The 24,851-nt window shown below is 39.8% G+C and overlaps 4 protein-coding genes across 12 annotated transcripts; 2 read left to right on the forward strand and 2 right to left on the reverse strand.

Moving 5' to 3' along the window:
- Positions 1-3,190: 3,190 nt before the first annotated feature.
- On the reverse strand, positions 3,191-6,720 carry LOC133717120 (uncharacterized). 9 transcript variants are annotated; one of them, XM_062143776.1, is made up of 7 exons: positions 6,561-6,720; positions 5,733-5,874; positions 5,193-5,433; positions 4,284-4,771; positions 3,978-4,209; positions 3,692-3,884; positions 3,191-3,568 (listed from the first exon to the last, which is right to left on the reverse strand). In XM_062143776.1, the coding sequence occupies exons 3-7, from the start codon at positions 5,200-5,202 to the stop codon at positions 3,412-3,414; spliced, it is 1,080 nt and encodes a 359-aa protein (XP_061999760.1). In that variant the 5' UTR covers positions 5,203-5,433; positions 5,733-5,874; positions 6,561-6,720; the 3' UTR covers positions 3,191-3,411. The 9 variants fall into 9 exon arrangements, with proteins under 9 accessions (XP_061999760.1, XP_061999756.1, XP_061999753.1 ...); XM_062143772.1 differs by adding an exon at positions 6,368-6,452 and having other exon boundaries at positions 3,191-3,884; positions 5,733-5,869; positions 6,561-6,693; XM_062143769.1 differs by adding an exon at positions 6,368-6,452 and having other exon boundaries at positions 3,191-3,884; positions 6,561-6,693.
- Positions 6,721-7,995: 1,275 nt separating this feature from the next.
- Positions 7,996-9,182, forward strand: LOC133714446 (uncharacterized). The gene is made up of 2 exons (XM_062140563.1): positions 7,996-8,493; positions 8,685-9,182. The coding sequence occupies exons 1-2, from the start codon at positions 7,996-7,998 to the stop codon at positions 9,180-9,182; spliced, it is 996 nt and encodes a 331-aa protein (XP_061996547.1).
- Positions 9,183-10,673: 1,491 nt separating this feature from the next.
- On the reverse strand, positions 10,674-12,857 carry LOC133715960 (alpha-glucan water dikinase, chloroplastic-like). The gene is made up of 6 exons (XM_062142673.1): positions 12,780-12,857; positions 12,219-12,317; positions 11,616-11,789; positions 11,448-11,540; positions 10,951-11,066; positions 10,674-10,826 (listed from the first exon to the last, which is right to left on the reverse strand). The coding sequence occupies exons 2-6, from the start codon at positions 12,294-12,296 to the stop codon at positions 10,718-10,720; spliced, it is 570 nt and encodes a 189-aa protein (XP_061998657.1). The 5' UTR covers positions 12,297-12,317; positions 12,780-12,857; the 3' UTR covers positions 10,674-10,717.
- Positions 12,858-16,588: 3,731 nt separating this feature from the next.
- LOC133717749 (protein SOSEKI 1) lies at positions 16,589-20,390 on the forward strand. The gene is made up of 6 exons (XM_062144471.1): positions 16,589-16,802; positions 16,922-16,991; positions 17,213-17,328; positions 17,450-18,158; positions 18,258-18,326; positions 20,075-20,390. Exons 1-6 carry the CDS (start codon positions 16,667-16,669, stop codon positions 20,184-20,186), a joined length of 1,212 nt encoding a protein of 403 aa, XP_062000455.1. The 5' UTR covers positions 16,589-16,666; the 3' UTR covers positions 20,187-20,390.
- Positions 20,391-24,851: the final 4,461 nt, after the last annotated feature.

Consider the following 24,851-nt stretch of genomic DNA (forward strand, 5'->3'; position numbering starts at 1 on the left):
TCACGTGCCATGCTCTCAGATCACTACTTTGGATACTTCGATTGAGCAGATGATTAACTTGAAGTTTGCTACAGACTCTAATTCCAAGTTTGTCTACACTGACATCTCATTCTTGCTGTGGAACATTTGGAAACATAGATGTGCTTGTGTTTTCAATCATTCATTCAAAAATGGCGTCTCAACAGGCGGAGGAATTTATTTCAGTACGCAATATGGGTCATTCACTTTGTCTTCACTCATTGAATGACCATGCTCTTACTGGTACATAATTGTACTTACATAGGCATTTGCAAGCATAATTAGCTATAATGAGCCACGCTCATGCTACCGCCAGCGGTACCAACTCCCACCAAAGGTGTGACCTACGGAAACACAGCCAGGCGGGCTACCGCCTGAGCCCCGGCTCACCCCCAGATCATCGCTGACGCGCCGCCACGCGCCGCGCCAAGACAACGGAAGAAGCTCCAGAAGCTGGGGACTGAAGCACATCAGTCCCACATCGAAAATATGGAGAAGCTCAGCTCCTTCCTCACCTATAAAAGGTTCCCTCTTCTCTCCTCATTAATTACGCATTTAATACTTACCTACTGTTACTTTGTCAACATAAATACATTGACTAACTTAGGCATCGGAGAGTTGAAGACCGCCCAGCGCGGTCTCCCTCTGACGCCCTCTGTATTTTACTTGACAGGTAGCGGAAGCTCTGAGAACATCACAAGTAGCGGTCCGCCCATCGGACCAGCGTTAACAAAGGTTTAGCTACCGCTGAACTTTTAGACATTAACAATAATCCCCCTGCAACAGGAATTTTAAAAATAAACACATAGGCAACTTGGAGTTCAGAAACATTTCGATGTGATCTTGCAGCAATTCTTAGAGACTCTACAGGTTCTCTTCTGAATGGAATAGTCACAGTTGGAAAGGCTACTTCTGCAGAAGCTCAAGCAATTCTTCAAGGCCTCAAATTGGCAAAGTCTGTATCCCTTAATTCTTTCTCTTTGGAAGCTGATTGTCTACCTCTAATTTCAGCTTTGAAATCCCCTAAACGATCCGTCTCTTGGCGGACAGCCTCTTGGTTTCGATAGATTAAGCTTATGGCAGATTCTTTTTCTCCTGTTAACTGGTCTTGGACCAGTAGAGAAGCAAATGCGGCGACTGATACTGCAGCTCACATTGCTTCAAGGTTGGAGCGTTCTTTGAACTGGATTCAAAATCCTCCTCCATCCCTGCTACATATCCTTCAATCTGATGTTTCTGCTCCCCCATGAGGGCTTGAGGGCTCTGTTCATGGTTCTTCCTTTCTGGTTTTGTTTCCTTTTTCTTTGTTTCTGTTTCTCTTGTAATGTTACTATCGCCAAAGACAATAACATAAAAACAAAAACAAAGACAAAATCATTGCAGTGGACATGAGGCTGCACTGAGGCACCCGTGCGGCGGGGAACCGCTTCCTTCTCGTTTTTCTGTGGATATTTCTTTTTCCTACCAGTTTTGTGAATTCTTATAATTGTTTGGGCAACATCTCAAGACACGTTAATAAAAGGGGTTTTGTCCATTTACCCCATTTCTAGGGATTTTTTTCCCACTTACCCCATTAAGTTTTTTTAATTCTCTCTTACCCAATACACTCTAAGGGAGTCTTCCCTAATACCCCATTAATATTTTTTTTTTGTTTTTAATTTTTTTTTAATACCATTTTACCCCTCACCCCTTTGTTACTTAGAGAGAGAAATAGAGAAAATGGAAGAGAGAGAAACCATAGGAGACTTCGCCGGAGTCCGTCACCGGCCGCCGGAATCCGGTCACCGGCCGCCGGAATCCAGCCAACTTTCGCCGGAATCCGGTCACCGGCCGCCGGATTCCGGTCACCGGCTGCCGCCCACCGGAATTTGCTGAAAATCTCACCGGAAAGTTTTTTTGCCCCCAATAGACATCTATTGCCCCCCAATAGACCTTTATTGCCCCCTATTGCCCCCCAATAGACGCCTATTGCTCCGATAGTCTATTGCCCCCTAATAGACGTCTATTGCCCCCCAATAGACGACTATCAACCATGTATTGCCCCCCAATAGACGACTATCAGCCATGTATTGCCCCCCAATAGACGTTTCGATTACCGAAATGGGAACTAATTTTCCTAAAATTACACAAATAAAACTTTGATTAAATAAAAAAAAGAGGAGATTACGTCAATTCAAAACGTCTATTGCCCCCCAATAGACGTCTATTGCCCTCCAATAGACGCCTATTGCCCCCAATAGACATTCAAAACTTTTTTTCTTTCACTGTCCCGTTACTTAAAAAAAAAAAAAAAAAAAAAAAAAAAAACTGATATGGGCACCCAGAAAATGATTTGGGCACCCATGTCATCTTCTCCCATCTTTCCGACTGCAGACCCGGGACCGGAAGTAGTAGTTGATGTTGTCGCTGACGTCCTCCGGGAGCTCGAGCCCAGAGCCTCCATGTCACAATTCCCCTCCACAACCCCAAAATCGGAGTCGCCGGAGACCAAAACGGAACGGGCTGTTACCTGAGACTGCTCGACGCGCTGTTGGAACCGATCCATAACGAAATTGACCTGGTTCTCGCGATCCGACGACAAATCGTCGGTGTTGGAAATGGAATTGGGCTCCGAAACGATGTCATCGCGGTTCCGCTAGGCGTGGATTGTGGAATGGTACTGGGAAAAGATGTCGTCTTCGCAGTCAAAGTCTTCGTCGTCTTCTTCGTGGACGGTGACGAACTGGGCCGGCGGGAAATCAGGATCGGAGGACATGTAGAGGTCGAAGTCGTTGGAGGACCAGTTGGGGAGGGATTCGAAGGCTTGTTTATATGGTTGTCCTCGTCGGCGTGGGTGAGGAGAGAGAGAGGGAGTGTGATGCTCGTGCCGGAGAGAGAGGAGAGATAGAGGAGCATGGCATCAATGTCTTTTTCCAATTTGGCTGAGGGCAAAAATGTCATTTTACTTCAAATAGGGTAAGTGGGAATAAAAATTTCTTGCTCGGGTAAGTGGGATAACTTTGTCCAATTTTGGTGCTTTGGGTCAAGGACCCTTAATAAAAATACTTAATAGTATGGCGATACGTTTATACAAAACAAGACGGGTCAAAGAAAATATAAATAAAAATAGGCAAAATACAATGTACCGGAATCTGGCAGCATGCTTAGATGTGGACATGTGGTATCATCAAGATTCAACACCAAAACCTTACTACATTTATCATCAAGATGTAAGATCTTCACAGTAAATGCAATCACCAATTGACTGGTCATGCTAATGCTAACAGTAGTAACCACCGTTCCTTGCACAATCATCATCAAAATTATGATAGTAACAATTATAACTTGACGGAAAAAAGGATAAATATAAAGTTTATAATGATAATACGACAAAATAAAAGTATTTACAAGTGGTCACCACTGATCCCATCCATTTATAAAGTGATCCCACATTTCTGCAGAAATTGATTCCCTCATTGAAAACGCAACCTGCTCTTGTACCGAAGAAACCAACCCAATATCAGGATGTTCATCAACATCAGGTAGGTCATCCACTGTTGTCCCTTCCACGCTGGAAAACAGCCAATCATTTTTCAACTCACGTCGGATGTAATTATGTAGAACACAAGCAGCTATAACTATATCTCTTTGAGTATGAAAAGCATACTGAGGAGCAAGTTTGAGAATAGGAAACCTAGTTTTCAACACATGGAAAGACCTCTGGATGACATTACTAAGAGACGAGTGTCTGTGGTTAAATAGCTCCCTTGCATTTCTAGGTAACTGATTAGCACCTCTATACTCATGGACATGATACTTGACCCCTTGGAATGGCGCAATAAATCCTTTCATATTTGCATATCCAGTGTCAACAAGGAAATATTTCCCTGCAGCATAAAACCATGACATTACCTCTGTCACAAGTGACATTTATGATTAAATAATATATCTAGTTATCTACACAGATTATCTGAGCCAACCTTCAGGAATATGTGGGAAATTCTGATGTGGATCGTCAAGGACTGCTCTCAATACACGTGAACCTGCAGCAGAGCCTTCCCAACCAGGATAAACGAATATAAACTGAAGATCAAACGTGCAAGCTGCCAACACATTTTGTGAAAGAACACCTTTCTTATTACGAAAGCGGGATTGATCTTTGGCTGGCACCTGGGCAGGAATGTGCATTCCACCAATGACTCCAATACAATCCTAATTAGGTAGCAAGTAAAAGTGAATGGAGAAAAAAAAAATGAATTGATAGAATTATGCAACAAAATACAAACCTGGAAATAAGGATAAAATCTGTTATTTCCAAGGATTTCTGGAGGAGTGCTGGGGCTTGGAGTTTGTAAAAATTCACGCGAAAGCGACTTGACAGCCTTCAACACATTGTTGAAATGACGGCTGATGGTTTCACCTGAGTGATGAAACCGCTCTTGGATTACTCTGTTCCGCTCATTATGGCCAATAATATTCAAAAATATTCCAAGCTGCTCCTCTATCATAACACCAGCAGTATCACGCAACATGCCTCTTTGCCGAAGAATGTCACACAGTTTGTGAAATACATTTTTATCCATCCGAAACATTTCCTGGAACCCAACATCATGACCATTTAGCACCTCTGTCATAAATCCACATCCTTTACTTGGTGACAAACTATGACAAGGTTGCTTGGTAATACTGCTATAATAATGGTAGCCAGCCGCTGCTGCAGTTAATTCCATCTCATCCAGTTCTAAGTCGAAATCATCCATTTCAGCTGATGTATCTGTAAAATAACAATTAAGATACTAAAAGGACAATCACTTGAGTAATGTATATGGGCTTCAAACACAACCAAAAGTAAACCAACAAAAGGAACCTAGATCTGCTAAATATCATCCAACTCTGAAATTAAAAAATGAAATGACTCCAAATCCAAATGTCATACTAGTTACAATATTCAAGGTTTCAGAGCAAACTTTATACAATCCATTAGAACTTTTGCCACCTTAACAACACATAGAAAGAAGAAGAAAAAAGTCCGCTCACACCATTCAATTAGAGGAAGCACTAAACTTGCGCTGCAACCACAGTAATCGCTTCTCACTTTTAAGAGAGATGAATGTTTCTCTCGCATTAGCATTCTCAAATAGATCCAATGCAAGAAAGTACACCTGCTGATCGATGCCTAGCATCTCATCTAATACCTTTATGCATTTGCTTATAGAAAACCGGTCCTCGTTCTTCATGATTGCAGTCGCCCTCATTTTTGAAGCGGCAGCTATTTCTAGCATAGCATCCACTATAGCATCACCTGTAGCCTTGCGACTTCTCTTCCTACGCCCTGAATTTGATGGTATCCCAGACTGATGCTTGTTTCCATCTAGCAAGTGTGCATCATCACCAGAGCCCGAAGAAGCATCCTCGTCCATGAAATTCATTTATGCACTACCAAGAAGACATGCTTCAACACTCAATAAGTACAACTCAGAAGTTCCAACTCAAACTTTATCATCTCCAAAATGACAATTTGACCCATACTCATTCCAATTCTCTACTAAAGGAATCCTCATCCAAAAACAAAGCATTGGAATTAACAGATATAGGAATAGGAATGAGGAAACTAAAGATTGGGGAAAAAATAAACAGAAATGCCCAGAAAATCAAAAACAATGAACAACTAGCACTCAGAACAAAAGAAAGGCATATTGGAAACAGAACAGGATGAGAAAAAAATTAGTGCTTACCCAGTAGAAAGTGTGATTGTCGTCAAACTTTGGACCGAACGAAGCGGCGTCAGCAGTCGGCTGGCAAGAAAGACTCAGAAGTGGATTGGAGTCGAGTAAGAAGAACTTGAATTTTGCATGGAAAGAACACGCTGAGGCTGGGCTGGATATGAGGAAAAGAAAAGCTTTATGAGAAACGCTTCTTCACTCCAGAAACCATACCCAGCAACTTCATCAATCCGTTTATAAAACAATAATACTCATGGCAGATGAAAAACGATAGTGTATTTAGTAATTAACTGAAATAATTTAAGTGTGCTGCAACGGACTGGTAATTCCTGAAGCTAATTAGTTTCTTTGTTGTGTGTCCTTGTAAAGTTCAGTCAAAACGGGTCAGCTAACAGCCTTGGTATATTATGATTGAAGTGTGTTGCTTGAACCCAAAATTTCCAATAATAATTTCTGCAATAGTTATATATAGATCCATCTATTCTTTCTTTCACTACTCAGGGGGTGAATTCTATAAAAGGTATCCGCGATACATTGTTTTCACAGCGAAACACGCAAATTTCAGAACCTAAACTGGATCCTACACATTTGAAACCCCACTGGGTTCTTCTTTATTTAAACAGAAATTCAGACTCATAGGTTCGCACCTCATCCAAAACAAATCGGTCTTTCGATTGGGGGCATCATTGAAAGCCAAAAAAAAAAATCACCAAGTCTGGAAGGAGTTTCAACCTTCATCGAAATTAATTCGATCAGAACACAAGGAAAGCAAAGCAAACGAAGAAGGAATCCAGGTAGGAAAGAAACTAAGGGCATGAATTGAAAGATTGAAGAGCTTACCTCAGTAAAGAGTTAATCGAAACCTACAGATCTGGGAGACGGAGGAAGAGAGCAGTCAGCTTGCGGAACAGAAGAGCCATTTTGATGGGCCTCCCATCAATTAAAGGAATAACTTGAAAATTACTCAGTCCAATGAGGCCCATTCACGATGGTGTTCCATTTCATTCATATTACTCTGCGTTTAATTAGTTACTGATGTATGTTACAGTTGAGTGACAACTGTCTCTTTTGAGCGTGACGGTGCTCGTGAGTCGTGACCTATTGGACTATATGACTCATGAATTCCTTGCTGTAGAAAATCAATGAGAATTTTGCTTCCTTTGTTTTCTTCTTTCGCTATTCTTCTGCAAATTCTATTCTTTTAAACCCGGCCAGAACTCGAATAACTTGAAGAGGCCCATAAAATCCTCACCAACTTCTCTCTCTATAGCAAAGGCTGAGAAGGTTAAAAACCTCCTATATCCATGGAACCTTTTACTCCCTAGGGATCACTCCATTCCGAAAAGAAACTAGTTTGGGTTGATGAACGGGAGCGTGAGAGAGAGAGAGAGGAGGAGGAATTGGGCATGTCATTTGAGGACTTTCTTTTGGTCTTGACAAGTCGATTTTTGTATTTTAAAAATAATTAGCCAAAATGACTTTTTAGCTACTTTGGCTAAAATTTAATTAAAAAATAAGTCATTGTTAAAGATGCTCTAAGAACATAAAAGTCGTGACTTGAGGATTTTTTTCATTCAATTTCAGGGAATGGAGGGTCTCTAATTCTCTATTGTTCATAAAAACCCTAAGAGCGCCGTACTGCCGCTCACAAACCCTAACCATAGAACGACGCCTTCGTCGATCTTGCTCCTCCTCCATCATGTCAACCTCCTCCGGTATTGATGATGTCACAGCGAGCTTTGCTGCTTCGTTGGCTTTGGCTGGAGGTGACGTCATTGACATCTCGCTTATGGGAAATGCTGCAACGCAGCAAAACTCCCAGGCTTTTCTGCTTGCGCGACCGCTGACGACCAAACCGATTGCAACCATGGATCTGCACAGACACTTTCGAAGGATTTGGGTTCTTGATAGCAGGTTCAAGGTCCAGGAACGTACACAAGGGCGTTATGTGTTTGCATTCGATCTTAAAAAGGATCGAAACAAGGTGTTGTATGGGGAGGGTCGTGGTACTTCAATCGAGCCCCAGTGATCATTCAAGCGTATGATGGCCTAGCGAACCCTAATACAGTGGAAATGGAGTCTCTCTATGTGGCATTAAGAGCTATTCGTAGAAGTGGCATACTATTAAGTTTCATACGGGATGTAACCCCTATGCCACATAATGGCTGTAGCCCCCCCCCCCCCCCCCCCCCAAAAAAAAAAAAAGACGTGTGTAAACATTGAAGAGATTTCAAGAGAAATAAATAATTCAATGATTTGATCAAATCATATTACTATGGTTCGAGAGAAAGTAACAGTATCTACTCGGACACTACAGTGGAAGTGTGTTGAATCAAGAGCAGACAGTAAGCGTCTTTATTATGGACGCTTTATTCTGGCCCCACTTATGAAAGGCCAAGCCGATATAATAGGCATCGCGATGCGAAGAGCTTTACTCAGAGAAATAGAAGGAACATGTATTACACGTGCAAGATCTGAGAAAATACCACACGAATATTCTACCATCGTAGGTATTCAAGAATCTGTACATGAAATTTTAATGAATTTGAAAGAAATTGTATTGAGAAGTAATCTGTATGGAACTTGTAATGCGTCTATTTGTGTCAAGGGTCCTGGGTATGTAACTACTCAAGATATCATTTTATCGCCCTCTGTAGAAATCGTTGATAATACACAGCATATAGTCAAGACCACCATCGTCAATGTGGCCTCTGTTGCAGGAAAGTTTCAAGACATGCACATGAAGCTTTTTGACAGAACCGGCAAGATCAGGGTAAGAGTCTCTCACAATATCTCTAAGCCCTTTTTCCTGAAAAAAAAAAAAAAAAAAAAAAAAAAAAAAAAAAAAAAAACCCTAAAGCTGGCACCAAATGTGGTGGAAGAAATCTCGTTTTTTTTTTCTAGAACCTGGTTGGTAAGTGCAAGATCTATCACTTAATCTATCATGTGGATGGAACCTGCAAGATGACTGACATACCGGAGCAGCAGCAACCGTCTGCTGAAACAGGTGACAAAAGAATTGGATTGCGCAGTCCTTTTCAAAACTTTGCAGATATCTTCAATAATGGAGTTTTTCGCTTTATGGGAGTGCAGACCCCGATTTTACCCTCTATTATTGCTCGAGACCTATTTGGTAGAAAAGACACCATGAAGCAGCGCAAACCGGTCCTTATCCAGAATGCACAGATGCAGGATGCAACTAGCACTGACCAAACCCTAGCATTGATCCCAGTTGATGAGCAACCACTGGAACCACTGAAGCGAAACTACCCTCCCTCACCATTCTCCGCACCAAAGAAATTGAAGTTTATGATGGATGAGTTTAATGGCAATACTGCACCCATGAAGAAAGTAAAGATTCCTGCTCTTCCATTCACTGCCAAATCACTTGGTGGTTTAGTTGAGACTCCTAGTGGTATGCTAGTGCTAGCGGAGGTCATGATGTCCAGGGATGGAGGGTAAGCTACAAAGACTGATGGTAAGAAGAAGAGGGGTCGTCCTCTGGGGTCAAAGAACAAGAACCCCCCAAAGACCAAGAAGATACCAGCTGAAGAAAGTGTGCTTTGTTCGGGAAAACCTCTTAGCCCTAGTGTTAAGGGCAAGGAGAAAATTTGAATTTATTTTTCTTTTATTTTGCCTAGTAACTTGTCTTAGGTCACATAGTTTCTAGGCTTTCTTGAATAAGTGAGCATGGGTACACTACTAGAATTATGGCCCCAGACATCGGCCAAAAACCGATGAGAAACAAAAACCCGACCGATGTCTTTGTGGGTGATGAGAAAGATCCGGAAAATGCAGACATCGGTTTTTAGCCGATGTCTAGTATTCGTGTAGACATCGGTTCCTAATTATAAATCGATGTAAATAGGTTTAAATGATAACAAACTTACATGTTTTACTATTGTTAAACCCACATTTTATTGTATTTAATGCTTAAAGAAATATAGATTACACAACACAAGTTTGCGTTTTAACATCGTTATTGATTTAAGAACCGATGACTGATACTGTTACGCATCGGTTCCCATTTTGGAACTGATGTCTGGTACTCAGTAACATATCATTTTTGACAAAAAATCGATGTCTGTATATTTTAGTAACATCGATTTCCATTTTGGAACTGATGTCTGGTACTCAGTAACATATCGTTTTCGACAAAAAATCGATGTCTGTATATTTTAGTAACATCGATTTCCATTTTGGAACTGATGTCTGGTACTCAGTAACATATCGTTTTCGACAAAAAATCGATGTCTGTATATTTCAGTAACATCGATTTTCATTTTGGAACTGATGTATTTGTATTACTAGACATCAGTTTTTATGGTTAAAACTGATTTCAACTTTATATCTAGACATCATACTAGAAAGTACGTCCGCGCGATGCTGTGGGTTTAGGCGATAAGAGTAGTAATCACAATCTTATAATGTTTGCCGAATATGCTATCGTTTTACATATCATAAAAGCTGGTTCACAAACTTTTTCACTAACTCTTACAAACTCTCTAATTCTTCCATTATCAAATCTATACATTCCTCCATTTCTGCCTTACAGATCACTAGCCTCTTCCACATTGTAAGTTGAATTAGATGCAAGAGAATACTTCTGTGTGGCTGAAAATTCCAGCTTGACCAACCTATATATAATCTACTCCATTTTGGCTACAAGGGACGAATATGCCACAGCCAACAATTCCATAGTCAAAGCTTTGTTTTCTTTTCTTCTTTCACGTTTGCTCTTCTCTTCTTGAAAAGTATCTACACAACTGCAAAATTCATAAATCAATGATCAATGATCAATTCATGACAAAACAAACATAACAAAAATCAATCACTGTATATCACTAAAAATACAATCTTCCAATTACAAAAACACCTCCAATTTCTGAACTAAATGACCACTAATAAATTTCCAAAAACACCTCCAATTTATGAAGCAAACACCTGATTTACAAAGCCAATTACTAATTGCATAGTCCTCCAATCATGTAGCAGAGTCATGCGCGAGCAATGCTGGACAAAATTGTCTTTTGGAAGTTCCCATCAGTAACGAGTGGGTCAGATGAGTAGTCAAGCACGACTTCCTCTTCCGCATCCATAGGCACACTATCATTACCATAAAACAACATAAGATCAAGTAAATAGAAAATATAAAGGAAGTTTATGGCGATGTATTGAATTCATTTATTGATAGAAGCATGTTGCCTGGATCATTTGTATAGTAGTTCACCTGTCATAAAGGCCTGCACCAGCATAACCTTCAAGATCTTCACCATTGGAATCGGATCGGAAGATTATGGACCGTCTGATAAAGAGGCCAACCGGTTTGCTAGGGTAACCTAACACCTGAAAAATATCCACATACTCAAGAGTGCAAACAATGGTAGGGATTTATACACATATTGTGTTGCCTAATTACATGGTCTGGCCAATGACCAAAGTTTTATTCTGCAGTATAGAAAATTTTTTGATCAAAGTTTTATTCTGCAGTATAGAAAATTTTTTGATTGATAAATTACTCGGGTAAATTAGATAATCTATTTGGAAGTGCAAAGAATGGTGGAGATACTTGGTGTTCCCTAATTACATGGTCAGTGAAAGCCAATGACCAATTTAGGTAAATTCATAGACTACTTAGGTATATAATCCATGTGGAAGTTATCAATGCAATTCAATCCCTACATGGTCTGTTACTCTTATGCCACTTTTGGCACTGTAGTGCATTACCTGAGGAGAGTCCAGAGCATTTTTCTTGCTAATAAAACTTAAGGCACGTCCAGGATAAGCTCCAACTAAGGTTTCTCCAAGACCTTTGACAACCTATCACGGTAAAACAACCCAAATCAATGTCTCTGATATTAATACATTCTATCTTACATATATACTGCTGAATACCTCGGCATATATCTCCGACGAGTCTCCTGAAGATGGGTTAGTTGTGTGAATAACGAATGCATAGTCGGCATTTATTATTTCTTGAACAAGGACAGCCATGCAAAGATAATCATGGTCTAATTTCACTTTTCTTGTGCTGAAGTATGCTCTCTCATTCCACTTTGAAGCCCAGACCTGGATTATAAGAGATGAGCACACCGCAATATATCAGAAAACTTTAAGATAAAACAATTTGATTTGCATCAAGTTGTTAGGCAGCTTGAGCTCTGATAACAAGTTATGATGTTTGTGAGATCTACTTTTCATAAAGTGTAGTGAAAACATGGGAAATTGTTGCCCCTGGTCTCAGAAAGCTTTAGCCATGTCCCACAGAAACAAAAAACAAAAAAATTCATACTGTATTGAAGCATCAATAGAGAAACAAAGAGAATATACCAGTCAACTCAATAGAGTACACTGGGAATGAGAAAGCAGATAGATATGAAAAGATTGGTTTGAGACATAATTCAAGGCTCTAATACTAATATCAAGTGCAGTTAAATTCCTAGCATTAATGGATTTAAGAACAAGTTCAAATGGGCATATGCAGCCAAGCATTCTTACCTTTTTTATAGCCAACCATGCTTGTTCCCATCGTTGTTCACCCTCATCACCAGGCCAAGGCATTCCTGAACTTTGCATCTTAGTCTTCAGCTCTTGCACCTGAAAGTAACTCTCAAAATAAGCTTTCACTTAAATTGCTCGTTCTGCCTAGAGGCCCCTAGAGTTATTTTACTTACAGGTACCAGTACAGGTTAGTGGTTATATATCATATCAAGAAAAGGAATGACTGACAAGAACAATGATTCAATAAAAACTTTTTACTGAACTTAAAACTTCAGTTTAAGTAAAGAATTCTGCACAACCCATATATAAAACTTTAGTTCTTGATTCAGCCCCAAATCAGAGAAGTCATTATTTGCCTGCTTTACTAACAATTTATGTTGGAAAATGAATAATTGGATACCACAACAGTCCAGAGATTGGAACATATATCCATAAGGAGATCATGTGCTTGCAGGCTTTGAAATAAAAATTGCATGCATTCGCAATATATCATCTGTTACAAAATACAATTTTTGACATTGAAGCCTTCAATAGAAAAAATAGAAAATAGATACATACCAACGGGGGTGGTGCTGTCAACTGTAAAACTGTCTCTCGAATCTCCCCAAGTGAACCAAAATCTCCCCAAGCCAATTACTAATAGCTTCTTTTGTATTAGAAATAATTCCAAGTGGTACACAATTTTCACCACAACAATCACAACAACAGTCGCAAAAGAGATACAAAACAGATACATAACTAAAGATACAATCTTCAAAATCTACGATATGGGATCCAAAACCAATACATCAAACAATTCAATGCTTTACCAAAACAGATACAAGTCTACAAATGCAACTCAATTTCAAATTTTCAAGTCCAAAGTCAAAACAGAAAGGCAAAAAGTGACTGATGCAATTCGAACCCAGAAATCCAGAAGGACAAAACAGATCACATATCCAATTTTCATCTCATATCAGTCATATGTATAGCGTATAACAAAAGAAACAGATGCAATTCGAACCCAGAAATCGAAGCAAGAAAGATGGCAACAACTTACCAAGCTTGAAGTTTCCGAAATCGAGTCGAAAACTGAAATTGAAGCTGCTTCACCTAGTAGAGTTCGAGCCAAACCCAGACTTGAAGATTGAAAATTGAATACCCAGAAGCAGAGCTTTAGAACCATGCTGGCATTTGGTGCTCGAAGTCGCACCAATCGAGGAGGATAAACTCCTTGGAGGCAGGTTGGACCAGTTGGGGTTCGGATCTCGGAGCAACGACGTGGTGGCGTTGGAAGAGAAGCACCGGCAGAGGCGATGGCGCCGGTGAGGGGACGGAGGCAGTAGTTCAATGAGGGAGAGACAGTAGCCGTGGAAAGAGAGCAGGAGAGGGAGGAGAGCGCTAGGGTTTCAGAGAAGAGCGAGAGAGAAAGAGCTTAACGCAGAAAACGAGCTCAGGTTGGAGAAGGAGCTCAGGTCGGGGACGCGAAGGAGGCAGTCAGAGACTCAGAGTGAGAGTCTATCGATTAGGGTTCGAAAGTTTTTAGATAAAGTGACTAAGTGTTGGGGGGAATTAAAATTTTAGACCCCGCGTTTCTCAAACTTTTAAACTTAGTCCCTCCGCGTTTTTGTAAATTTTTCGTACGAAACTTTTCTCATCGGTTTCTTTGGTGACTGATGTCCATAATAACAATAGAAATCGGTTTCTTCACAAACTGATGTTAACATGATTTTTAACATCAGGTGCAATCCTGACCGATTTAATAGTGGTGATGTCTAATGACATTATTCTAGTAGTGGTACCGTCAAATAATCGGACCTAATCTATATATCACTGTGGTTTACTACAAACTCTTTATCTACCCATAGATGGTAGATGAAGGATATGTAATGGTCCTTTCTGACCTGAGTATTAATATATCGACATGATATTATTTAAAAAAAAAAAAATTGAGATGACTCACCGTGACTGAAGAGACTGTTTTGATCACTTTAGGATAAAAACTTTGACGGAGCTGCTAATTTGATTAACTAATCATTTTACAAAATATACTTTTTTGATTGTTTTTTGCAAGTTCAAGCAGTAATTTGATTACTAAATTGTCCCATTTCGTATAATTCAAGTACCAGTCATGATACAAACCCAATAATTATGTACCTCTCGCTCCATAAATATCTCTATACGAAAAAACAGAGAGCGGAATAAAAGCTCCATTTCCATATGAACCAAAGAGCCGAATAAAAGCAACTAATAAAGATTAAAAGAAGAAAACTGGGGTAATCTCGAAGGCCCGATTATTCCTTTTCGTTTCTTCGAGACAGTTTAGGAGTTTCCCAAATGTTATACCGAATAGTCTGGCTGCATTCCATGCTAGGCCTGCACTATATATTATATTATATTATATATAATACACACAAACACATATATAGCTACTGCTAGAAGTTTGAAATAGTTAATCTGAACAATATATATATATATATATATATATATATATTCTCTTGTCCTTTTCGGCTTTTTGTATAGTACAGGCCGGCAGGGAGACAAAGATTTCTCTTGGGGTTTCATGAGACAGCTAGCTGGTTATACCTTTCATAGTTTTGTTGCGCGCTGGGGTAATTATATAATATGTTTCTTGTTTTATTTTTTCTTATCGGAAAGAAGAAAAGTGTCTTGTTCTGTTGTTGATGTATGCTTTTGTTATTTATAGTTGAGAAAAATTCAGCTACCGTCCCCAAACTATTCTGCCAAGACCAATTTGATACCCGAACTCTCAAAAGTATCAATGTGATACCCAAAGACCTAAATTAGCATCAACGTGATACTTCCGTCAAAAAAATCTAACAGTTCCGTCTGTTTGCTGACGTGGCAAACAAGTCAGAAAAGAAAGAGAGAGAAAAGACCAAAATGACCCTGATGTTAAATCTCATCACCAATTTTTTTTTTAAATCTTCTTCTGGGTCTGCTTCTTCTTCGAGCTCGGTGGTTGAGTGAACGACCGACACCAGCAAAGGCTCACACTCTCTCTCGCTCTCTCTCACTCTCTCTCTCTCTGCCGAAACCAGCAACCAAAACAGAGCATTCCTTCTCCAAGATGGTTCTCGCTCCACAGGACATCAATTGACCCCAGACCACGTCCCACGCCTTCGCCTATTCCTTGCGCAGCTGTCGGTGGTAGCCTTTCGCCGGCTCTTGAGCCGTACACGGCGGTGGAACACGAGGCCGGTTTGAGCTCGTTTTGGTTCCAAGCTTGATATCTCAAGCTACCGGCCATCAATCCTCACCAAACTTCATCCTCGAGCTCGCCTCAACCTCCAGAAGCTCCCAGAAGTGCCCTTTCACGGAAGATCTGCGCGTGGTGGCGGCTGGAAGCCAGACCCGATCAAAATCGAAACCGAGCTATCGACCCGGATATCTCGAGCTACAGACCACCATTTCTTGTGATTCTTGAACTGAGGGGATCACCTTGAGTTTCTGAACAAATCTCCAGAAGGAATCGAAGCCATTGGTGGAAGTTTTTACGTCGAACTCAAGCTCGCCGGATTCTGGAATTTTTCCGGCCACCGAAACTTTCGATCCAGATATCTCTAGCTGTAGACCATCGTTTCCTGTGATTCTTGAACCATTGAGTTCACCTTGAAGTTCTGAACAATTATCCAGAAGGGATCGAAGCGTATAGTTGAAGTTTTGAAGTCGAATTCAAGCCTCGCCGGTTTCTGCAATTCTTCGCCGGTTTCTGGAAAATTTCCGGCCACCTCGACTGTTTTAGGTAATTTCGACCACTTCCGGTCATTTCCAGCTTACAAGATAGTTATGAAAGTTCTTAAATCTTCTTCTGGGTCTGCTTCTTCTTCGAGCTCGGTGGTTGGATGCTGAGAAATTGAAGAGGATGGGTTGGGTTGGCGGCGGCGGCGGTAGAGGGTGATAGGAGAAGCGGAGTTCGGCAGGGATATGGAGTTGGGGTTGGCGGTGAGGTCGAGGCAGGAGATGAGGGACTTGAGGGAGGGGTCGCGGTCGATGAAGGCGGGGAGAAGGAGAGGAGAGGATATCGGTGGGGTTAGTGATGGTTTGGGTGGTGGAGAAGGAGAGGAGAGAGAGGAGGTGGAGAGAGAAGAAGAAGAGTCAGGTTGAAGAAGAAGAAGAAGAAGAAAAAGAAAAAGAAGAAAAAGAAATGAATTAAAAAAAAAGAGGGTAAAAAGTCTATTTTGCCCTTTTTTTTTTGCTCACGTGCTTGCCACGTCAGCAAACAAACGGAGCCGTTGGATTTTTTTGACGGAAGTATCACGTTGATGCCAATATAAGTCTTTAGGTATCACATTGATACTTTTGAGAGTTTGGGTATCAAATTGGCCTTGGCAGAATAGTTTGGGGACGGTACCTGAATTTTTCTCTTTATAGTTTGTGGCAACCCAAGTACTTGGTAGAATTAGAAAGATTGGAAAACGAAAAAAGCACGCAGTATCGATTTCATGGAAGGCAGAGGCGGAGTAGTAGGTGAAATACGGCGACTTAACATCATCTACTTCCTATGTAGTCTCGGCCGCATTGATCATCCCCATCTCATTCGTGTCCATCATCTTAACCGAAACGGCGTCTTTCTGCGAGGTACCTGCAGGCTGGCTTTCTCTCTCTCTCTCTCTCTCTCTCTTGCATGCACGCCCATGTTTCTGATTCATTGTGTGTATTCTTCAATTGATTACTTTTCTCTAATTCTGGAAAGACAGACATCAAGAGGTGGCTTGCGGATTTACGAGGGAAGGATATGCCAGAGACCTTCACTTGGTCTTACAAGAGGTTCAAATCAATTTTATATATCTTCAATCTTCTTCTATCTTTTTTCTTTTGAGAATTAATCAATCCCTTAAATTGATTTATCAGTTTCACTCATGTATGCGCTAATTAAGTAAACCGCGTTTGATTTAATCAATTATCTAGTTTCATGCTAAATTTGATTTGCTGAATTAATTAATGTTATATTTATATATATATATATATATATATATATATATATGCAGGAGGTACAAGAAGGGTTATGTTTGGCAAGACTTGTTAGATGACGACCTCATCACCCCTATCTCTGACAATGAATATGTCCTCAAAGGCTCCCAAATTCTCTCTTATTCCTCTTTTGGTATGTTTTATTCCTAATTGAAAAATTCAAAATTAAATCCGTAATTTAAGTCGATTACGATCAATACCATATATTGTATATGTGAATTTCCATGCCATTAATATTTTCAGTCCTATTACAGCTCCTCCGCATTCATATTTATATGCTGCTGAAAAGAAGAGGTGCTTGCTCAAAGAGCTGCAGCCACCTAATTCTGAAGAAGCGCCCTTTCAAATGCACCATATTACAAAAACTTCCTTTGAAACGGACCAGCAAGAATCACCACCTCATAATTCCGGCTCATCTTTGATCGATGCTGATGCAGTGAATATCCGAGGAGATCAGAAATGCTCGTCGTCGTCCTCAACCATCAAAGCCAACAGTACAAATCACGAACAGAGCAAGGACAAGTCATCAATAGAAAACTCTTGTTTCTATTCCCATTTGTTATTGAAGAAGAAGTCGTCCAGCGTCAAAGACAAAGACAGCAAAGAGATGGGTTGTAGTAGTACTACTTCATCATCTTCTTCTTCTCCACATAATTCATCACCTCAATCTCAATCGGTGCCCTTGGGAAAGAGTACTAAAAAACAACATTTAAGCATGTTCCGCAATTTGATCAACTGTGGTGCTGTGGACACGAACGACACCGTATTCGTCAGGTTGAATCGGGACAGTAAGACATATTCCACTAACAACAATAAGCCTCTTAATCGCAGCAGGCAAGACATTATTATTCGAAAAGAAAAGAGGGAGAAAGCAGGTACTGTAGGGTATGCCGGACTTTTTAGGACATGTATGAATCAGCAGGAGCGGCCACAGCAACCCCAAAACCATACTACTACTGCTAGGTATCATCCAATCCGACCCTAGCTATATGATAAATTCATGTATATATATAATGCTCGCTGATTGATAATTCTCTCTGGATTTGATTTCTTGTTTTGCAGCAAAAGCGATGATAGGAACCAAAAAATAGCTTCTTCTACTTACAGGCCAGTCCGTGGGCCACATTGCTCGTAAGTGGCCATTTGATAATTTTTCGGTTTGTTTTTTTTGCACTTACTATAATTTGATCGTTGGTTTTGTTCATGTACATTCTCACAAAGTCATATAACAATTAATATTATTATATTTCTCAAGAAAAATGACTACATTTTATTTGTTTTCTTTATTCTTTTTCTTATTATTATTTATTTATTGTGAATAAGAGTATTGATTTCAAGGTGGTTTATGTTCCCCGTGAAGCCAATAAAATAGCTCATATTTTAGCAAGTAAAGCTCTTTGTCATAGTGTTGACCAAACTTGGTTTGGTATTGCTCCCGAATATATAAGGGATGTCATTCTAAATGAGTGTACTAGTTAATTGTTTCAATGAACTTACATTTCACAAAAAAAAAAAAAAAAAAAAGAGTATTGATTCAGTAAATGTGAATAGAATAGACTTCATAGATGAACAATCAATTTAAAATTGGTAGCTAGATAGCTAGATAATGATAACATTTTATAGGCATGTTAATGCAATTTTGTTTTGGTCCATGTTTATATTTTCTTGTAATCTATTCTCAAAAAAAAAAAAAAAAAAAAAAAAAATTCTTGTAATCTTTATTATAGGTGTTAACGGCGCAATTTATCAATTTTAAATTAACATTTATGTTCTTTACTTTCATCTATGAGTTGCCGATCGTCTATATCATTAACTATTTGATGTTTATCGTTAGAGGTACTTGGGAAAAAAATTTCATGTTTAAGAGAAATTCTATGTAATTCTTGTACTTAATCGCTTTGTTTGAATGGAAAATACAAAAACTAAACTTGACGACGGTAATAACTCACCCCCTTGAACCAGAATTCAGTCAATAGCGAGACACTAGCTAGTCCCATCGATTCACTTGTTCTAAGGAATTATGGATCACTTTTAATAGCCAGAGACTGATTATTGTGATTAACATTTGTTTACCTTGTTTCTTCTAAATAATTCTCAATAGATAACATTTGTTTGGTCAGGTCAAAAGAAAACAGTTACTGCTTTCTTTCTTCCATTGTCGATCAGTCTCACCGCAATGTACAGACTTAGGCTTTGAAGACATGTGTCATTAAACTACTTTTCTCTTACTGTTTCGTTAATCATGGATTGATCCACATGTCAAAGATACCAATTAATTTTCGGTATATATATATATATATATATATACAGATCCTATCCAGAGCGGAGCTCCGCTTTGAAAATTTATGTGTGAAGTTCGAGTTTTGGGGCACTTTTCGGTCGCATATCCACATCGACCGTTCAGTTTTTAGGCACTAGTGTATAGATCGTCTCTGCAAATTTTCAGCCAAAATGATGATCGTTAAGGCATTGATAACTGCCTTAAAGCTAGTACGGTTCAGGTTGACAGATTCAGTTCGTCCATTGGTTTACGAGAGTTAGATACCTTAACGATCATCATTTTGGCTGAAAATTTGCAGAGATAATCTATACACTAGTACCTAAAAACTGAACGGTCGAGATGTGGATATGCAACCGAAAAGCGACCCAAAACTCGAACTTCACACGTTAATTTTAAAGCGGAGCTCCGCTCTGGATAGGATCTGTATATATATATATATATATATAACTAAATAGATTCTAATTAATGTAATCATGAGTGCAAAACAAAATTCGTCACATACGAGAACCCCCGAACCATGAGCCAATAGCTGGGTCGATGCAATGAATGTGTTCAGTTTTGTCCACTCAGCTAAATTAATTTGATGCTTTTGATGCAGGCATTGCAGGAAGCAGTTTAAGCCAGAAAAATTGCACTCGCACATGAAATCCTGCAAAGGAATAAAAGCTCTGTCAAAAACTGCTCCGGATTCTGTGGTCAAGATGCCATGAAATTGGAAAAAGGAGAGTAATCAGGTTCGTGCTATTTCGTGGCCAGCCGGATTGCGCCTTTCAAGACTAATTGCTATATGATTTTGTCAGGGACTTAGAGGAAAGGAAAGCTCATCTATTTTTTTTTTATCTAGTTTATGTATACACAGAGAAGGACTAGCACTCTTTGAAGTAGGTCAATCAAAAATAAAATAAGTTTCGTTATTCTTTTTCCAACATTATTGACCGTTAGGCTAGTATTGTTTGATTTACTCTTATTCGTAAATGAGAGATTGTGAGATTGACTTGCAATAGATTAATTATTGTATATGAGTCGTTAATTTGATAAAAAAAAAATTATAAAATGTTCATTTTGACTAACTAAATGTTAAATTAGGTTAAAGTTATGTGTTATCCAAAATTAGTCTATTTGGACTAAATACTGCTTACTACCCTGTATTTTCATGGTTTCATCAGTCCAGTCCCTCAGCTTCTGATTTCATCAGAAAAATCCCTGCACTATCAATTCTCACCCAATAGGTCCATTCCGTTAATACTCCGTCAAATTTAGGTGTTAAATTACCCAGATATCCCCTTGCCACGTCAGCGAGCTAACACCAAAATTTGACAGCATATTGACGGAGTGGACCTGTTAGGTGAGAATTGAGAGTGCAAAGACTTTATGATGAAATTAGAAATCGAGGGACTGAATTAATAAAACCTTAAAAGTGCAGAGTAGTAAGCAGTATTTAATCTTATTTTTAAAGTTCATATTAAATTACTCCTTCTACCTCTAATTTGGTCCCTAACCCCTCAAGTCAAAGATATCCTCAAATTAGATAAAAAGAAAAACAAAAAGAAGAAAGAGAGTCGTCTTCTTCCCATAGCTCTCTTCTCTGCAATTGAGATTTCACAAATCGAGCTCGAGTCTCCGAGCTTCATAGTCATCTTCTCCATTGCGCACTTTTGACTATTCTACTCTCATATTAGCTTTGCAAATCAATCGATCCCCCATGATTCCACAAATTGAATCTGAGATCTACCTAATTTGCCTTATGTTCGTCTTATCTCTATATGTATAATTGATGTGGCCAAACAGAGCTTTCTAGGACCAGAATTTCCTACCGCACTCACTGCACGGCAATGTGATCTTCGGCATAGACAGGTCGGGTTTCTTGGCGGACTTGAGTAGCTTGGCTAGGTTGTCGGCATCGGGCCTCTTCAGTTTGAAGCACTTCTTTTAGGGTTATGCTGGTGGGGTTGTGGGGCATTGCTTTCCGGGAAGTTAAAGAAAGTAGAAGACAAAGAACCGAAGGCGGTGGCAGTAAGGACGAAAACGACAACGTTTGGTAGTTTTGGTGTTATAATAAACATATAGGAGCAACCATTTTCAGTTTATGCTCTAATCCCTTGGATAATGGATTGTTTGACTAATCAAAGATACGAAACAGTCTCTTATCCAAATACTAGACTTTACATTGTTTTTACTTACTTTAATGAAAGTTTTGCTTTTTTTAATGAAGTAAACACCCGAGACTTTCAAAATTGACACATGAATTGTGACATGAACAATGACATATAGTGTGACATGAACAATGACCTGAACGGTGACATTCTTAGTTAGTAACTTGGTCAGCGACTCACCACCACTATCTTTTCTCTCAAGTCTCCCAATCACCATCCCTTCAAATGTAGTCCCAGCATTGTTCAATACGACATGACATGAACTGTGACGTGTCATGAACTATGACAAGAACTGTGACATGAACCGCAACAATATAAGCCCACCAGCAAACTATATGCTCAGATTGAGGACATTTGGTTGGCATGAAACCATAACCCTGGATCCTTTAAATTTGCCTCGACTAGGCAAATAATTCTCTTATTCCTTGACACATTGTCATGTCATGATACAAGGATCATTTATAACAAGTCTTTCTGTGTAGTCCCGATGGATGGAGAGACCCTGAGAATCACTGGTTCCTCGCTCTGATACCTACCCAAAGAGAAGAAATAGGTCAGAAGGGGGACCGGGTGTACCGGTCTCGAACCCTCCGATGCCAAAGTCAATATCAGTGCAATATATGAACAAAGTAACGGTACAGAGGGAGGAGTTTTGGACTTACTTCATTTGGAATTATATGATGTCTTTTGTAGCAAGAAGTGGGAGTTTAGTTCCCTCAATACTCAATGTGGGATAACTCTAAGTCCTTTTTTTGTAAGGAAATAGCTGCATGTTCATGCTATGCCGACCTCTATGGGTGGTTCCGGTTGACATGGCCGCTGGGCTTTGGCTCCCACGACGGCTACGGTAAGTCGTGTGGGGACCCTTGATTAGTCGTATTTAGGGTTTAGGGACGGTTTGCTCATTATATGCTATGTATAAATAAGTCCCCCAAGTCTCTGGTCAAGAATTCTCTTGGGTGGGGAGTTTGTCAACATGAAGCCACCGGCAGAATACTACAGAGGGCTAGTTGGGGGTGTTCCACAGGGATAGCTAGTCCCCCAAGTCTCCGATCAAAAAGATTATGGGCAGAGGCGAGAATGGATCGTGATGTCGGTGGAAGCGGCAAGGTTTCATATGTCAGCGGTTCCCAATGGCAATGACAGAATGCCAAGAGTGTTCTACCGCCGAAGCCGCGACGTGTTGTGTAGTTGTGTTTTGGCCTCAACGTGCTGCCCAGACCTGGACTGTGTCACAAGTACCGGTGTTGCTTGTGAGTATGTTACGGTGTATCATTGGCATGGATTGTAACACCATCTAACAGCTACGCACGTAGAGTACTGTGATTGGAAGGACGTGCGTTATGACTTCGCCTTAGTTTCTGACATTACTCATAATAACGTTGTTCGTGAACCGAGGTGATGATAGCTTGCGTCATCAATGCAGAACGTGTTTGGACATTTGGTGAGATCTTGTGGGATGTGCCCTTTCATTTTCGACGGTGAAGATGCATTGGGGGGGGGGGGGGGTTCATATAATTGGAAGGGCTGAAGGAAAGAAGACATTTTCTATCCATTCTCGATTTTGAGCTTTCTCCCTCACTTCTAGAAATATGGCCTATGGGCACAACCATTATTTCATGGCTATTGATGCTATTATGGACGGACTACTGTGGTTATTGGTCTTTAGCCACAGAATTGATGTCCAACGCCGTTTGTAATAACTCCATTTTGATTTGGTCCCAATTGGGCACCACAAAAGCTGTATGTGGCAACCAAGGTACAATTCTCCTTCACAATTTCACACGCTTCTTCCTTCACAATTCCTTCACGATTCTAGCATTACAGACCCATCTTCAAAATCAGAGAAAAACCCCCAATATTTTTCTATTACATATCCAAAGAACCCATCTTGTTGGCTCTAAAAGCTTCATCACACTACATTTGCAGAAACCCATCCTTCTATTTTGGGGTTTGAGCTATAAAACCCCAAAAATGTAGAACCCAAAACCCTTGTGCAAAACACAGTCCTTCATTCCTCTTCCTAGAGCCAAGTTTCTTTGCAGCTTCTGGGAAATCATGAGCGGAGAGAACGATTGGTAGGAAAAAGATGGGTTAACCCTTGAAAAGTTAACGAGGTTAACGACGAAAGTGATTCTAGGTATATATGTTGGGTCGGGCTTAAAAGTCCAGGCATCAATTTGATATTTTTGAAACTTGAGGTGTGAAAGTTATTAGTGGGCCAAAATTTAAAAACTGTTTGTGATTTTCTCCCTAAATTAAAAATCAGCTCAGGGACACATAAACATGCATCAACATTATCTAGATAAAGTAATGCAATAATAGTCATCAGCTAAGGGACCTCACCATGTGGATATCAAATCAATAATAGTGCTTCGCAGAATACATGACTCTTAACCCTGATAATATCGAACTAAGCAGCACAATTGCTCTTAGTCAAAGTTCGAAAAAACGCTAAGCGGTGACCCGACGACTAGCGCCTAGGCAGGACTGCGGGAGTCTAGGCAGGGACTAGGCGGATTTTATTTGTTAATTATTTTATGATATAAAATTAGTTAATAATAGTATTAAAGTCCTATAATTAATTAAAAATAACCAAAATAGGTAAAAACTTAAGGTACATGAACTTATGTGCCTGCTAATAGAAGAAGCACGTGTTGTTGACGTGGTCAAATGAATATGATGAACAGTTTCCTACTATTTTAGATATGGGAAAAATTTACCAACGGTGTCTGGACACTAAGGGGACTTTCAGAATGATACCTGAACTTACAAAGTTATCAATGTGATACCTGGACTCATTTTTTCGTATCAACATCGTACCTATGACCAATTTCCGTAACGGCTCCGTGACGGAAATTGGCCATAGGTATCACATTGATACGAAAAAATGAGTCCAGGTATCACATTGATAACTTTGTAAGTTCAGGTATTATTCTGAAAGTCCCTAAGTGTCCAGACACCGTTGGTGAATTTTTCCCAATTTTGCACGTGCGATGCACGTGAGTCACTTAATGAAGACAAAATGACCGATTTACCCTCAAATTCTTTCTTTCTTTTCTTTTCTTTTTTTCTTTATTCTTCTTTCTTTCTTTCTTTCTTCTTCTTCTTTTCTGGTTTCTTCTTCCCCTGATTTGAATCATCAAGATTCAAATCATCTTGCTCGTCCGATTCCTACCGCCGATCGCCGATCAAACACCGCCGCTACGTCTCAATCCACCT

This window comes from Rosa rugosa, chromosome 6 (genome assembly GCF_958449725.1).
Source record: "Rosa rugosa chromosome 6, drRosRugo1.1, whole genome shotgun sequence".
NCBI classification, from domain to species: domain Eukaryota; kingdom Viridiplantae; phylum Streptophyta; class Magnoliopsida; order Rosales; family Rosaceae; genus Rosa; species Rosa rugosa.